The sequence below is a fragment of the Mytilus galloprovincialis genome, chromosome 14, assembly GCF_965363235.1.
Source record: "Mytilus galloprovincialis chromosome 14, xbMytGall1.hap1.1, whole genome shotgun sequence".
Classification (NCBI taxonomy): domain Eukaryota; kingdom Metazoa; phylum Mollusca; class Bivalvia; order Mytilida; family Mytilidae; genus Mytilus; species Mytilus galloprovincialis.
The window spans coordinates 52,480,389-52,495,134 of record NC_134851.1 but is presented as its reverse complement, the minus strand read 5'-3'; the positions used below and the strand labels follow the sequence as shown (position 1 = coordinate 52,495,134).

The 14,746-nt window shown below is 33.6% G+C and overlaps 1 protein-coding gene across 2 annotated transcripts in view; it reads right to left on the bottom strand.

Moving 5' to 3' along the window:
• The window catches only part of LOC143059422 (uncharacterized), a 374,671-nt gene that overhangs the window by 143,166 nt on the left and 216,759 nt on the right, over nucleotides 1-14,746 (bottom strand). For both annotated transcript variants that reach the window (XM_076232911.1, XM_076232912.1), the window contains exon 43: nucleotides 12,506-12,662. In XM_076232911.1, coding sequence (XP_076089026.1) covers nucleotides 12,506-12,662 — 157 coding nt within the window. The remainder of the gene's footprint in view (nucleotides 1-12,505; nucleotides 12,663-14,746) is intronic.

Genomic DNA, 14,746 nt, shown 5'->3' with positions numbered 1-14,746 from the left:
GACTAACAGCTGCACACACATAAAAACATTAAGAGTTATCCCCCTTTAACATATAAATGAAAAATAATATATAGAAAACTTAGGGGATAAGATAAAATTTGATGATTAAAGTATACAATTTTATCGAAAAGTCCAGCATGATTAAATTTTTAACAAGTTCATACCTCAGTAAGAAAATAAAATAAACATAAAATCGTAAGTCAGCATCACAGAGTATAGAGTAGAAAAGCTCCACCTTAACAATACAAATTTTAAAGAGCTCATAAGCACATGCAGCATGAAAAATAGATTAACAACACATACGTCAGCATGAGTAGAAAGTAAAAAGGTCAGCATGAAAAGATCAAAGCTCATAGGTCAGCATGAGAAGAGAATAAAAGATCTCAAAAGTAAGCATGAGAAGATGTTAAAGAAACTCGTACATCAGCATGATGAGGTATAAAGTGTTAATGAAATCAAAAGGACATCAATAAGTTTTAATATTTTAATAACTATTAGCACATGTTACACAATTTACCATTAACAGGAAAAGGATAAATCCAACAGGAAGTCAGTAATTGTTGAAACATAATACAGAGTTATCTTACTTTATATAGTCCAATTAACATTAGATCAACATAAAGAAACTCATACGTCAGCATGAAAAGGAAATAAAAGAGCTCATCGGTCAGCATGAGAAAGTATAAAAGAAACCCAAATGTCAGAATGTGTAGTTTACAAGAAACTAATATGTCAGTATGAGAAGAAAATAAGATTTCATACGTCAGCATGAGGAGGTTAAAGGAAACACATACGTCAACATGAGGAGCTTAAAGGAAACTCAGACGTTAGCATGAGTAAAGAATAAAAGAAGCTCATACGTCAGCATGGGGAGGTTAAAGGAAACTCATACGTAAGCATGAGTAAAGAATAAAAGAAACTCATACGTCAGCATGAGGAGGTTAAAGGAAACTCATACGTTAGCATGAGGACTTTAAAGGAAACACATACGTCAGCATGAGGAGGTTAAAGGAAACTCATACGTTAGCATAAGGAGGTTAAAGGAAACACATACGTCAGCATGAGGAGGTTAAAGGAAACACATACGTCAGCATAAAGAGGTTAAAGCAAACACATACGTCAGTATGAGGAGGTTAAAGGAAATAAGGCAACAGTAGTATACCGCTGTTCATACGTCGGCATGAGGAGGTTAAAGGAAACACATACGTCAGCATGAGGAGGTTAAAGGAAACACATACGTCAGCATGAGGAGGTTAAATGACACACATACGTCAACATGAGGAGGTTAAAGGAAACACATACGTCAGCATAAGGAGGTTAAAGGAAACACATACGTCCGCATGAGGAGGTTAAAGGAAACACATACGTCAGCATGAGGAGGTTAAAGGAAACACATACGTCAGCATGAGGAGGTTAAAGGAAACATATACGTCAGCATGAGGAGGTTAAAGGAAACACATACGTCAGCATGAGGAGGTTAAAAGAAACTCATACGTTAGCATGAGTAGAGAAAAAAAAACTTCATACGTCAGCATGAGTAGTATAAGATATCAAAATATATTTACAAAAACATAATTTCAAAGAACTAAAGTCATAAAATTACAGCTATAAGTAAATGTATATACAACAATTAATAATGACTACTCTCTTATACCCAGAGGTTCTGGTAACAAAAGGAGAGAGGTGGGGATGGTGGCGGAAATTTAAAATATGAAAATCCAATCAAAACGTACTGAAAATATCTGACGACAAAAGGGCACTACTATTGATCTGAAAGCAGTAAAATAGATGACGTATATCCGAAAGTTGAAAATGAGGCTAACATGATGATAACAAAATGGGGAAACCCTATCTTTTGACTAAAACTGAGATAATCCTTCATATAAACATCAATTATCCAAATAATTGTTAAATTCTACATATCATAGTTTTCATGAAAAAAAGGAAAAAATGGAAAAAAAATCGTATTTATGGGCAATTACTCCTATAAGAATTTGGCCAACAGCTTTGACATATATATGGACAATTGGTAGAGCTCATTATTCTGAACATATTTTTTCCTTTAAGATTTTTCTCTATTTATAACGTTTAAAAAACTAGAGGCTCTCAAGAGCCTGTGTCGCTCACCTTGGTCTATGTGCATATTAAACAATTGACACGGATAAATTCATAACAAAATTGTGTTTTGATGATGGTGATGTGTTTATAGATCTAACTTTACCGAACATTCTTGTTGCTACAATAATCTCTATCTATAATGAACTTGGCCCAGTAATTACAGAAAACATTGTCTAAAAATCTACAAAAATTTATGAAAAATGAAAAAAAATTACTATAAAGGGCAATAACTCCTAAAGAGGTCAACTGACCATATCGGTCGTGTTGACTTATTTGTAAATCTTTCTTTGCTGAACATTATTGCTGTTCACTGTTTATCTCCATCAATAATATTATTCAAGATTATAACCAAAAACAGCAAATTTCCTTAAAATTACCAATTTAGAGGCAGCAACCCGTCAACGGGTTGTTCATTTCATCTGAAATGTTCAAGGCAGATAGATCTTGACCTGATAAACAATTTAACTTCGTATGATTTGCTCTTAATGCTTTGTTTTTTTTTAGTTATAAGCCAAAAACTGCATTGTACCCCTATTATCTATTTTTAGCCATGGCGGCCATCTTGGTTGGTTGACCAGGTCACTGGACACAATTTTTAAACTAGATAGCCCAATGATGATTGTGGCCAAGTTTAGTTTAATTTGGCCCAGTAGTTTCAGAGGAGAAGATTTTTGTAAAGGATTACTCAGATTTACAAAAAATGGTTAAAAATTGACTATAAAGGGCAATAACACCTAAAGGGGTCAACTGACCATTTCGGTAGTATAGACTTATTTGTAAATCTTATTTTGCTGAACATTATTGCTGTTTACAGTTCATCTCTATCTATAATATTATTCAAGATAATAACCAAAAACAGCAAAATTTCCTTAAAATTACCAATTCAGGGGCAGCAACCCAACAATGGGTTGACCGATTCATCTGAAATTTTCAGGGCAGATATATTTTGTCTTGACAAACAATTTAACCCCTCTCAGATTTGCTTTAAATGCTTTGGTTTCTGAGTTATAAGCCAAAAACTGCATTTAACCCCTATGTTCTATTTTTAGCCTTGGCGGCCATCTTGGTTGGTTGACCGGGTCATCGGACACAATCTTGAAACTAGATACCCCAATGATGATTGTGGCCAAGTTTGGTTTATTTTGGCCCAGTAGTTTCAGAGGAGAAGATTTTTGTAAAAGTTAACGACGGACGACGGACGACGGACGCCGGACGCGAAGTGATGAGAAAATCTCACTTGGCCTCTGGGTCAGGTGGGCTAAAAATTGACAAAACTTGCTTTTCATCCGTATGTGTTACTTTTAGCAATGTCAGCCATATTGATTGGTAGGCAGGGTCATCTGACTCTTTTTTTTAAACTAGATACCTTAATAACGGTTGTTGCAGAGTTTTGTTAAATTTGTTTCCGTAGTTTCATAGAAGATTTTTGTAAAAGATTTCAGAATTTGCAAAACAATGTAAAAAAAATGACCATAAAGGGCAATGACTCTTAAAGGGGTTAATTGACCATTTTGATCATGTTGACTAATTTGTAGATCTTACTTTGCTGAAGAATTTTGCTTCTGAGGAAGCAACCTTTCAACAGGTTGTCTGATGCTTCTGAAAATGTCAGGGCAGATAGAACTTGACATAATGAACATGTTCATCCCTGGTTAGATTTGCTTTGAATGATTTAAAAGATAAAAGCCAATAAAATGCTTTGCTGAGCGCAGCCTGATATGACCGCAGAGGATGAACCCTGAACAGTTTGGGCAAATTTGGACACAATATTCAAGCTTGATACTGTCTGAATTTGGATAGTGATCACATTTTTGACATAATATAGGTTTCTGAAACAAAACAAATGTCAAGATCTTATAAATATATTGTGCAATACTGTGCAATTGAATATTTCTTCTTGAAACTTTTCAAAAATTGAAATTTGAAATATTTTGAAATTTTTTTTGAACCCCTTAAAAAAATTGGACCACCCCAAACTTGTTAAATCCGCCCTTGGAGCAATTACCCCCACACTTGATCCTAGCCTTTCCTTTGTAGTATGCAACCTTGTAGTACAATTTCCAAGAGATCCATACAACTTAACACAAATTATTGTCTGGAAACTAGAAAAATGCTTGTTTTGGCCCTTTTTTGGCCCCAAATTCCTGCATGAAAGGAGCAATAACCCCAAAACTCAATCCCAGCCTTCCTTTTGTAATATAGAACCTTGTGGTACAATGTTAGAGAGATCCATACACTTACACACAAGTAATTGTCCAGAAACTACAAAAAATATTGTTTTTGGTCCCATTTTTGCCCTTAATTAACTGTTGGCACCATAACCCCAAAAAATGAATCCAAACCTTCTACTTATGGTGTTTGTAAAGATTGTTGCCAATCTTTAATTTAAAAACAATATCTTTGGTTTCTGGATATTAAATAATGACTAAACAACTTTTAAAAGTATCAGAGATTATTATTATCAATAATAATAAATACAGGTAAATGAAATACAATATGTTAAAACGTTTGAATGTGTTTTTCGTGTATGCGTTATTACCTCTTGGATTCTTTCAAGCTCGGTTTAAATTCCTTTCGTTATAAGAAAAATCCGGTTTTTATAATACTTAGCACGCCTTATCCTTGCGTGTAAGAATATAGTCCGTTGCCGGTCAAGGTTAAATCATGTAAATAACTGTCAGTACGTACATACATATGAATTTTAAAGAAAGCAAACATAATTTCGTACGTCTCGACACCGATTCAACGATATAAAGCATGTAAATACAAGTAACTAAAGAAATGTAGGATTCATAACAAGCTAGAAAACAAAGATGTTATTCGAACGCCACATGTTGGCGGAATTTCGTAACGTTAAATCGGCAACTGTCAAATTTGCCGGGAACGACGTTACGTTTACAAAAAGGTACTGCCGCGATATTTAACGTTCACAACACTGCCCTCCGTCAAAAATAGAATTTCGTCTCGAAATTTAAATAACTACGAAAGATTAAATCATTATATACAATCGAACAAAATTTAAACAAGCACCTGCTGTCTCAATAGAATATTAAAATTAAGAAAATTTGTTTTTGTTTAAATCACGAATAACCTAATATCACGATTCATGACATGAATAATGGTAAAATTGTACCAACGGCATACAAAACAATATACATATAAATAATGTCAACAAATTTCTGAATTTGTGTCTTTTCAGTATAATAAAATGTTTTTAAAATTTTCAACGTCTTCTTTTTCCAATAGCTTCACTGTATTATTGGTTCGTCTCTTTTGGTCTGTCTGTGTATCTTGTGTTCTTTCTCCTTCTGTATCCTCTACTGCTATTTTCTTCCTTTTTCTCCAATCTTTTTGTGTGTCTTGAGTTACATGTTTTTCCTTCTCAAGTTCTTTCTTAGTTTGGTTTAAATCTGTATTACGGAAACTATCTTTCAGTTGACTTATTTTTTCCTTCTGACAAAACTGGTTTCCGTCTTCTTCTGTAACAGGAACATTTTCATCTGTAACACTTAAATTATCTTCTGTAACATGTTGCAAAAGTTCAGGCAACATTTGGACATCGACCTTGTCCGTCTGATTACCCTTATAACTTGCACTTGTAATATTTCCTATATATTCACACATGTCTGCATGCGTACTTGCTACCATAATTTTTCTACTATCTTCAACAACTGGTTCAAGTATAGAATACCGGCTGGACAATCCTTCTGTGTCATAACCCTCTCCAGCAATAATTATCTCAGAATTGGCTGGTATGGTAATTGCTTCTTTTATCCTAACTCTAGCTATACCATCTATGTGTCTTGTGGTTTGGCATTCTATCCACTCACCATTTAATTGGAGTCCCCTCTTGCAGTTGATAGTTATGTCCTTTTCATCAACCAGGTCACATCCTAACAATACGCTGTCTCCAATGGGGGCTACATACATGGGCCATGTGAAAATCTCATTTACTAGTTTCATCTCTATCTGTGCTATTCCCCTTGTTGTCATATGCTTCCCAGCCTCTGCAACCACTAAATTCCTTGTTGCCTTCTTCAGTTCTGGTCGCATGTCTTTTGGAATTTTAGAATACAGTTCCTCACTCAAAACTCTCACCTCCGCTCCAGTGTCAATAACTGCCTTGGTTTCAACCTTGTTAATGACCAAAGGAACAGTAATGGTAGCTGCCCTCACCCGATCAATGACGATATTTTTCTCTATTGCCTGACTCGGTTCAGCACTGCCAATTACATCACTAGGTGTACTCTTCTGTAATTCATCAAATCCCTCAAACAACAAATTCAAGCTCAGATCATGAGTCAATGCATCAAATTAAGCTCCACATGGTCCATTCCTGGTAGTTATATCCTTAACTTCAATAATTTTATCAATGGCTGATACTTGGTCGACAGTCTCAGCCCTTATTAGTTTAAAGAATCATCTTGTGTCTCATTGCTGTTGGAAAAATCTCTGTTTTCTGTACTGCTTTTATTTTTCTTTGGTTTTTTACAGTCTTTGATGTAATGCCCTTCTTCGTTGCAATTAAAACATCTTGTGGTTCTTGTTTTTGTTCTATTGTCTTTGTTATACGGCTGGTTTTGCCTATAACCTTGGTTAACATTTGGTTTGTTAAATTTTGTCATTTCCTTCTGAATTATCTCCCCTAATGACTGAGTGATCCCACTTTCAAATTGTGTAAGCCTCTCCTCAGTTACATATCTTTTCCCGCCAACTTTCCTTATTTCGATATCATCTTCACCTTCATCAAAATCAACAGTTTCCTGCATACTCAGCTGACGGATGTTTCTATCTTTATTTCCTCTTTTATATGTTTCATACAGAGTCACCTGGTGGATAGCTTCAGTCATACTGGTAATTCTCTTTGTCAGTAATTCTATAGCAATGCTCTGGTCGGGTAATCCCCTTAGCATGTACTCTACACTCAATGTACTGTGAGTGGCTACGTCAATAGTTGGAAATGACCGTCTGACTAGCATTTCTACTCTGGAAGCATATTCATGGATGTTTTCTTTGCCCTGTTTCCTTAATGTATGCAATTCTTGTCTATACGTCTCTGGATAACCATGGTCACCAAATCTATTAGACATAGCTGCACATAGCCCAAAGAAAGATCTTTTAGTCTCTGGTGAGAGGTAGGAAGCATAAACCATTGCCTCATCTTTAAGTGCTGTTACTAATTCAATGGCTTTAGTATCAGTATCCCATCTGTTTATCTCTGCAATGAGCTCGAATTGCATAAAGTAGGCACTCCATGGATCTCTGCCGTTGTAAAATGGCACTCTGTTTCTTCTCCCATTGTCTATCTTGGAGTTTTCAATATTATGGTACTGTTGCTGTGGTCTGCCATATTGTTGCTGTGGTCTGCCATACTGTTGCCTAGGTAACCAGTTGGATACTGAGGAATTGTTTGGATACTGCTCGTAATCTGTACGTTGCTGGATTTCAGGCATGATTGTACTTGTACCAGAATAGTTTGGACGATGCTGTATCTCAGGTATTGTCATATTAGCATAGGCATATGATTGTTGTTGCTGGGTGTCTGGCAATGTTGTGGTATTATATGAGTAGGTTGGACGTTGCTGGGTCTCTGGCAATGTTATATTGTTGCAGGAGTTTGTTGAACGTTGCTGGGTCTCTGGCAATGTTGTATTGTTGCAGGAGTTTGCTGAACGTTGCTGGGTCTCTGCATAACTATTTGGACTTCTGATAACAGGGTCAGATTTACTCTCAGTGAAATGTTGAGCATTATTCTTCATCTGAAGGTTCTTAAAATTTCTTAATGCCTCTAACTCTTGTCTCATCTTTACCATTTCTTCACCCTCATATGATTTCTGAAGGTTTTCATTTCTTAATGCCTCTAATTCTTGTCTCATCTTTATTATTTTATCACTCTCACATGATTTTTCTCTTGTTATAGTCGCTATAGCACTATCACTCTTACTTTGAGTTGGGAAAAGAAATGGGTTTGTGCTTACTTCCCTTTGAATATTATTCGCAGTACTACTAAATGGCCTGGGGCTTGCATTTAAATCCCCCTGGTTTAAACTAATAGCCTGGTTTGAGGCTAAATAATTATGAGAAGTGACATCCCCAAATGAGCAGGTATCAATATTTGTAGATGCAACAGACCAAGTGGGAATGATTGGACTAGCTAATGTGGTAATTCCCTTACTTAATGAATTGGACCATTGTGGTATACGAGATCTGTCTCTTAAATTATACATTTTACTTTTAATTGCTAAATGGAATCAAGAGTTTCAATTTACTAATCAACTTGGATTAAACTTTATCCTTGTTAATCTTGTAGTTTTTCAGAATTATTCAACTTAGATTACTTTTTATCCTTGTTGAAATAGAAAAAACAATTTCCTATGTCTTACTTTTAAAACACCTTTTAAATTATGAATATATCCTTATTTTGTGAAATAGACTATATAAATAACAAATTTGATATAGACTATAAATTTTTCAACTTTGACCTTATCCAAATATTATTATATCTACAACTTAGATTTATATTTATCCTTGTTGTAAAAGAAAACTTTTGAAATAGACTTTAATTTACAACTTTGAAATAGACTATAGTTTTTACAACTGGACCCTTTTGAAAAATTACAGTCTAAATACTTAACTTGGATTCAGATTTATCCTTGTTAAAAGTAGACTCCTAAATTTAAACTAAACTTGGATTAAAATTTATCCTGGTTGAATATGGTATTTACTTTTACTATATTTAAACTTTCAACTTAGATTAAAATTTATCTTTGTTGAATTGTACCCCTGAACTATTTAATTTCAACTTGGATTTATATTTATCCTTGTTGATATATATTAAATTTTAAATTATGACCTTTTTCAACTTGGATTAGAATTTATCCTTGTTGATATAGATTCTGACTATCTATTATATTATATCCTTTTCAACTTGGATTAGTATTTATCCTTGTTGATATAGATTCTGAGAACTATTATATTTTATCTTTTTCAACTTGGATTAGAATTTATCCTTGTTGATATAGATTCTGAGAACTATTATATTTTATCTTTTTCAACTTGGATTAGAATTTATCCTTGTTGATATAGATTCTGAGAACTATTATATTTTATCTTTTTCAACTTGGATTAGAATTTATCCTTGTTGATATAGATTTTAACTAACTATATTATTTTATTTCAACTTGGATTAGAATTTATCCTTGTTGAATTTAAAATTACTTAAATATATACTATAATTTAATTATATTCACCAACTGTACTATCTATTTCTCAGCCTTCGTTGAAGTGTCTTTTTTTTTATGTTTAGGTTTTTTTTTTATGTGTAACCAAATATCATAAAATATGGACAAAAACAATGTATGTACTTAACAAATGCGTGCCTAATAAAATATTCACGTAGATTCTTAAAATTTTCTTAAGAAAGAAAACTAAATTCGCTGCCACCAGTGTAAAGATTGTTGCCAATCTTTAATTTAAAAACAATATCTTTGGTTTCTGGATATTAAATAATGACTAAACAACTTTTAAAAGTATCAGAGATTATTATTATCAATAATAATAAATACAGGTAAATGAAATACAATATGTTAAAACGTTTGAATGTGTTTTTCGTGTATGCGTTATTACCTCTTGGATTCTTTCAAGCTCGGTTTAAATTCCTTTCGTTATAAGAAAAATCCGGTTTTTATAATACTTAGCACGCCTTATCCTTGCGTGTAAGAATATAGTCCGTTGCCAGTCAAGGTTAAATCATGTAAATAACTGTCAGTACGTACATACATATGAATTATAAAGAAAGCAAACATAATTTCGTACGTCTCGACACCGATTCAACGATATAAAGCATGTAAATACAAGTAACTAAAGAAATGTAGGATTCATAACAAGCTAGAAAACAAAGATGTTATTCGAACGCCACATGTTGGCGGAATTTCGTAACGTTAAATCGGCAACTGTCAAATTTGCCGGGAACGACGTTACGTTTACAAAAAGGTACTGCCGCGATATTTAACGTTCACAACAGTGTTTAACATTGTGGTACAATTTCAGAGCAATTGAAATACTTATACACAAATTATTATCCTGAAGTAGAAAAATGCTTGTTTTGGGCCTCTTTTGGGCCCCTTATTCCTAAACGGGTGGGACTATCATCCCTAAAATCAATCCTAGCCTTCCGTTTGTGGTATTGAACCTTCTTATTTAATTTCAAAGAGATCCATTCACGTAAACTAAAATTATTGTCCAGAAACCAAATGTGTCACAGACGCAGACGACAACATAATACCATTATACGATCCCAAAAAAAAAATTTGCGGTCGTATAAAAACTGCGTTTTATCCCCATGAGAATAATTTAGGCCAAGTTTGGTTAAATTTGGCCCAGTAGTTTCAGAGGAGAAGATTCTTGTAAAAACTTACCAAAAATTACGAAAAGGTGCGAAAAGTTGACTTTAAAGGCCAATTACTCTTTATTGGGTCAATTGACAATTTTTGTCATGTTGCCTTAATTGTTGATCAACTCTGCTGAACAATTTTGCTGTGTACAGTTAATCTCTATCTATTATAATAGTTAAGATAATAACCAAAAACTGCAAAATTTCCTTAAAATTACCAATTTAGGGGCAGCAATCCAATAACGGGTTGTCTGATGCTTCTAAGAGATTTTGTTCTGAAGAACATTTTTAAAGTCATATATGAATCGAGTGACTGATGAAAAATAATGTTTTTCCAATTCTTGAACCAATGCATGTATATATCATAAACTTAAATTAGTCTTCTGTGCACAATGTAATCATTTTTTACACAAAGATATTGTATAATAGTCTTTTTTTTTCTCTCTGTTATGTATAAAAAAATAATTATGGCAGCTCATTAATTGCCTTGTTTTGAAGCCGTAGTATACCGATTGTCACCTTATAGTAAACAATCAACAAAGAAGCATGGGTTCTGAGAACGTGTATAACATGTACAATCAGATAAAAGTTTATATAAATGACAGATCCATGCGTATTGCTATTACCGGAGGGTCGCGCTAAGGTCACTTGCATACGGAAAATATTTCGGTGAATTGCTGAAGCAAGCAATTAAAATAAAGTAAACTTCTTCTAAATGTGGACAAATTAAAGAATTTTCTTCTGAAAAAAGTATATGTACATAAGTTTTACAAAGAAAACTATTCATTTAGTTATAAAAAACATATGCATACTTTTTTTTTTTAATTTAAGGTTTCATATGACTTTAACACTTGTCCAATTTGCCCTCAATGCTTTAGTTTTGGGACAGGTGAGCTACAAAGTGACAGTCAATCATGTCTGGCTTGTGCTGAAAAATTCAACATCCCTTGAATTGCATATTTTTGACGTGAAAAAACAGGTACTTTTACTTAATTCTTATCTGAGAAATTTACAAAATATGACTTTCTATTTCAATTTCATACATTTTAGTAAAAAGTTCAGCAAGGGTTAAACAGTGAGATATTTACTTGATGATCTTTTTTACCCCTGTCAGATTTGCTCTTAATTTTTTAGTTCAGAGATAAAAAGCCAAAAATTGCATTTTATCCCTATGGTCTATTATTAGCCATGTCTTCCATGTTGGTTGGAAAGCAGGGTCACCTGCAAGGGTCAGGAAACGGTCATATATGCCATTTATGACCGAATCTGAAATCTATTTGTCCTAAATGACAGATTGGGATTTGGGACAAATTTTATTTTATTACAGAAATAATTTTGGTCATTTCGTTGAGATTAGATTTCTTAATGCTTCTTTAACTTGTTTTTGATTTTGTTATCCCTAATTTTCCTGTAATAAAACTGCCTCTCCAGTATAGTGTTATAATCCTTTAATTTATTTAAAATATTACTTTTAAGCTTGTGATCAATAGTCAGGTGTGAAATAAAACCACGGTAAAATTTAAAAGAGATAAGCAACCATTAGCTAATGTTTCCCTATCATTGTACAGGCGATTTCATTCAGTGTGAAGCCAAAGGTAATATCTTTGGTTAGCTTGCTTGTTAACCGAACCGTGAAGGCATTGTTAGGTCAGGTAAACTACCCTCCTTTAAAAGTAGACTAGTCCAGAAGATAACCAATCTACCTGTCTGTTGGACTAGGCTACTTTGAAACTACCTGACCTAACAACGACTTCACTGTTTGGGTAACAAGCAAGCTAACCAAAGATATTACCTTTCGCTACAAACTCAATGAAATCGATTGTAATGACCCAATAGCAACGAAGACATGTTTATTTTCAGTATTCCATGAGACTCTTTTACATCACATACAATGAACCAGTGGAAAATAAGATTAAAAGTTATAAAGCACACAATCTTTTTAATGAGAGCTTAATCTCAGATCACACCTGCAATGAGTGGGTAATATAAACTTACAATACATTAGCTTTGCGTGTGAGCACCCTATCAATTCAAATCTCAGACCAATATAATTATTCCATGTTGCAGGGTGTATTCTTATGTATATCCCATACACGGGAGGGTCCAAAGTCACATTCACAATACTGTTCTGATCATAGGCGCCTTCAAAAATCTGTAAAATAAATTCAACAATTTTACTAAAAATGCTTTTGTTCTTCCTCTATTTCTATTTTCACATTATATACAAAAATCTCACGCAACATGATATTAACGGTATCGTATTGAAAATCTCATTTTTAAGTAAAAATTATGATTTCTGACAAAATGAAAGAAAGCTCAAATATCCTATACTGATGTGTAAATGTAAAGGAAGAAATCCAAATATGTATTGATGACACATAGAAACTAAAGTCTCTCAAAAGCCTGTGTCGCTTACCTTTTTAGAATTGCTGTGGTTTGGGAAATCATGTAAAATAAGGTCAAAATCATAATAAATAGTATGAGGTACCCCAATAGTGATTGAGATCAAGTTTAGTTTAATATTGGTCTGTAATTTTATAGATATCCTGGTAGCCATCTTGAACAGTAGGTAGCAAAACTTCATCAGTACCTCATAAGGAACATGATAATGAACGCCATTCCACTAATTTCCAAATTGTACACAAGAAACTAAACTTAAAATAATACAAGACTAACAAAGGCCAGAGGTTCCTGACTTGGGACAGGCGCAAAAATGCGGCAGGGTTAAACATGTTTATGAGATCTCAACCCTCCCCTTTTACCTCTAAACCTATTTGCCGTTGACAGCTATCTTGGTTGCTGGATTTGATACAGCACTTGGTCAGAACCTCATAAGGTACATTCATGCCATGTCTGGTTTCATTCCATTCAGTGGTTCTCTAAAAGAAGACATTTGTATGTACTTTCCATAGGGTCCTATGTTAAATGAAGTCCCACGCTGGTGGCCATCTTGGATGTTGGATCAGCTTTAAAGTAACAACATTTGTATGAATTGTCCATAGGGTCCTATGCTAAATCAAGTCCCCCCTCTGGCGGCTATCTTGGATGATTGATCAGCTTTAAAGTAACAACACTTGGTCAGCACCTCATAAGAAATATTCACGTTTGGTTTCATTCCATTCAGTGGTTCTCTAAAAGAAAACATTTGTATGTATTTCCCATAGGGGCCTATTCTAAATGAAGTCCCAAAATGGTGGCCATCTTGGATAATGAATTAGCTTGTTATTCTGTGTGAGCCAAGGCTCCATGTTGAAGACCATACTTCGACCTATAATGGTTTACTTTTAAATATTGTGACGTGGATTTATAGTTGTCTCATTCTTATTTATATATCTACTTTAAATTCAGAAATTATTGTGTGCATTTTTAATTGCGATTTTTCATGAATGGACATAATTGCCACTTTAATTGATGCGATTACAAAATAATCTGCATACAGATCTATGTTTCAGTTATAAAAATGTGAGTTCTTATTATTAGAATAATAGATTGAATAGTTCCATATAGTTCTTGACAACGAATAGTGCAGAACTATTCTCTGATGACTTGCATCGACTGTTGGATTTAGAAGCATATTTTTTGGTAAGTACACTGAATTAGATTCTACCATTTTGCATGTGTGCAAGTTCTTTTAGATCAACATAATAACATAATGAAAACACCTGTAGTATATTTTTCAGTTATAATTATAATGATTGGGTATAAAGACAAGACAAACTGTAACAGTATATGGTGTATTATAATAACTAATAATCCACTGATGAAGTAATTTGGTTATACAATTTAAGATCTGTTGAAATTGGTTGCCAATGAGAAATAGATCCATAAAAGTAAAGTGTATCTTTACCGCAATCTGCAGATCAAAACTAAGTTCTAAAGATATGGAATACCAATGAAGACATTTATATACAATAATTATAAAAAAATATTTTTTTAGGACAAAGACTAAAGTTGTTAACCATTATTGTGTTAAGGACATTATTTAAAGAATATCTCTTTATTTATAACAGCAAAATTATTTTTAGGTATCATGGGGAAGAAATGAAACTCCAAATAAAATGGATAATGCTGTTCTACAAGATGGATCTACTAAAGCCTGGGGCCGGTTTCACAAAGCTATCCTAAGACATGTCATAAGACATATCTTAGGACATGTCTTATGATCCTCTTATGACTATCCTAGGACATATCTTAGACCTCGTCTCGAAGCTGTCTTAGGATCATCTTAGCTAAGAC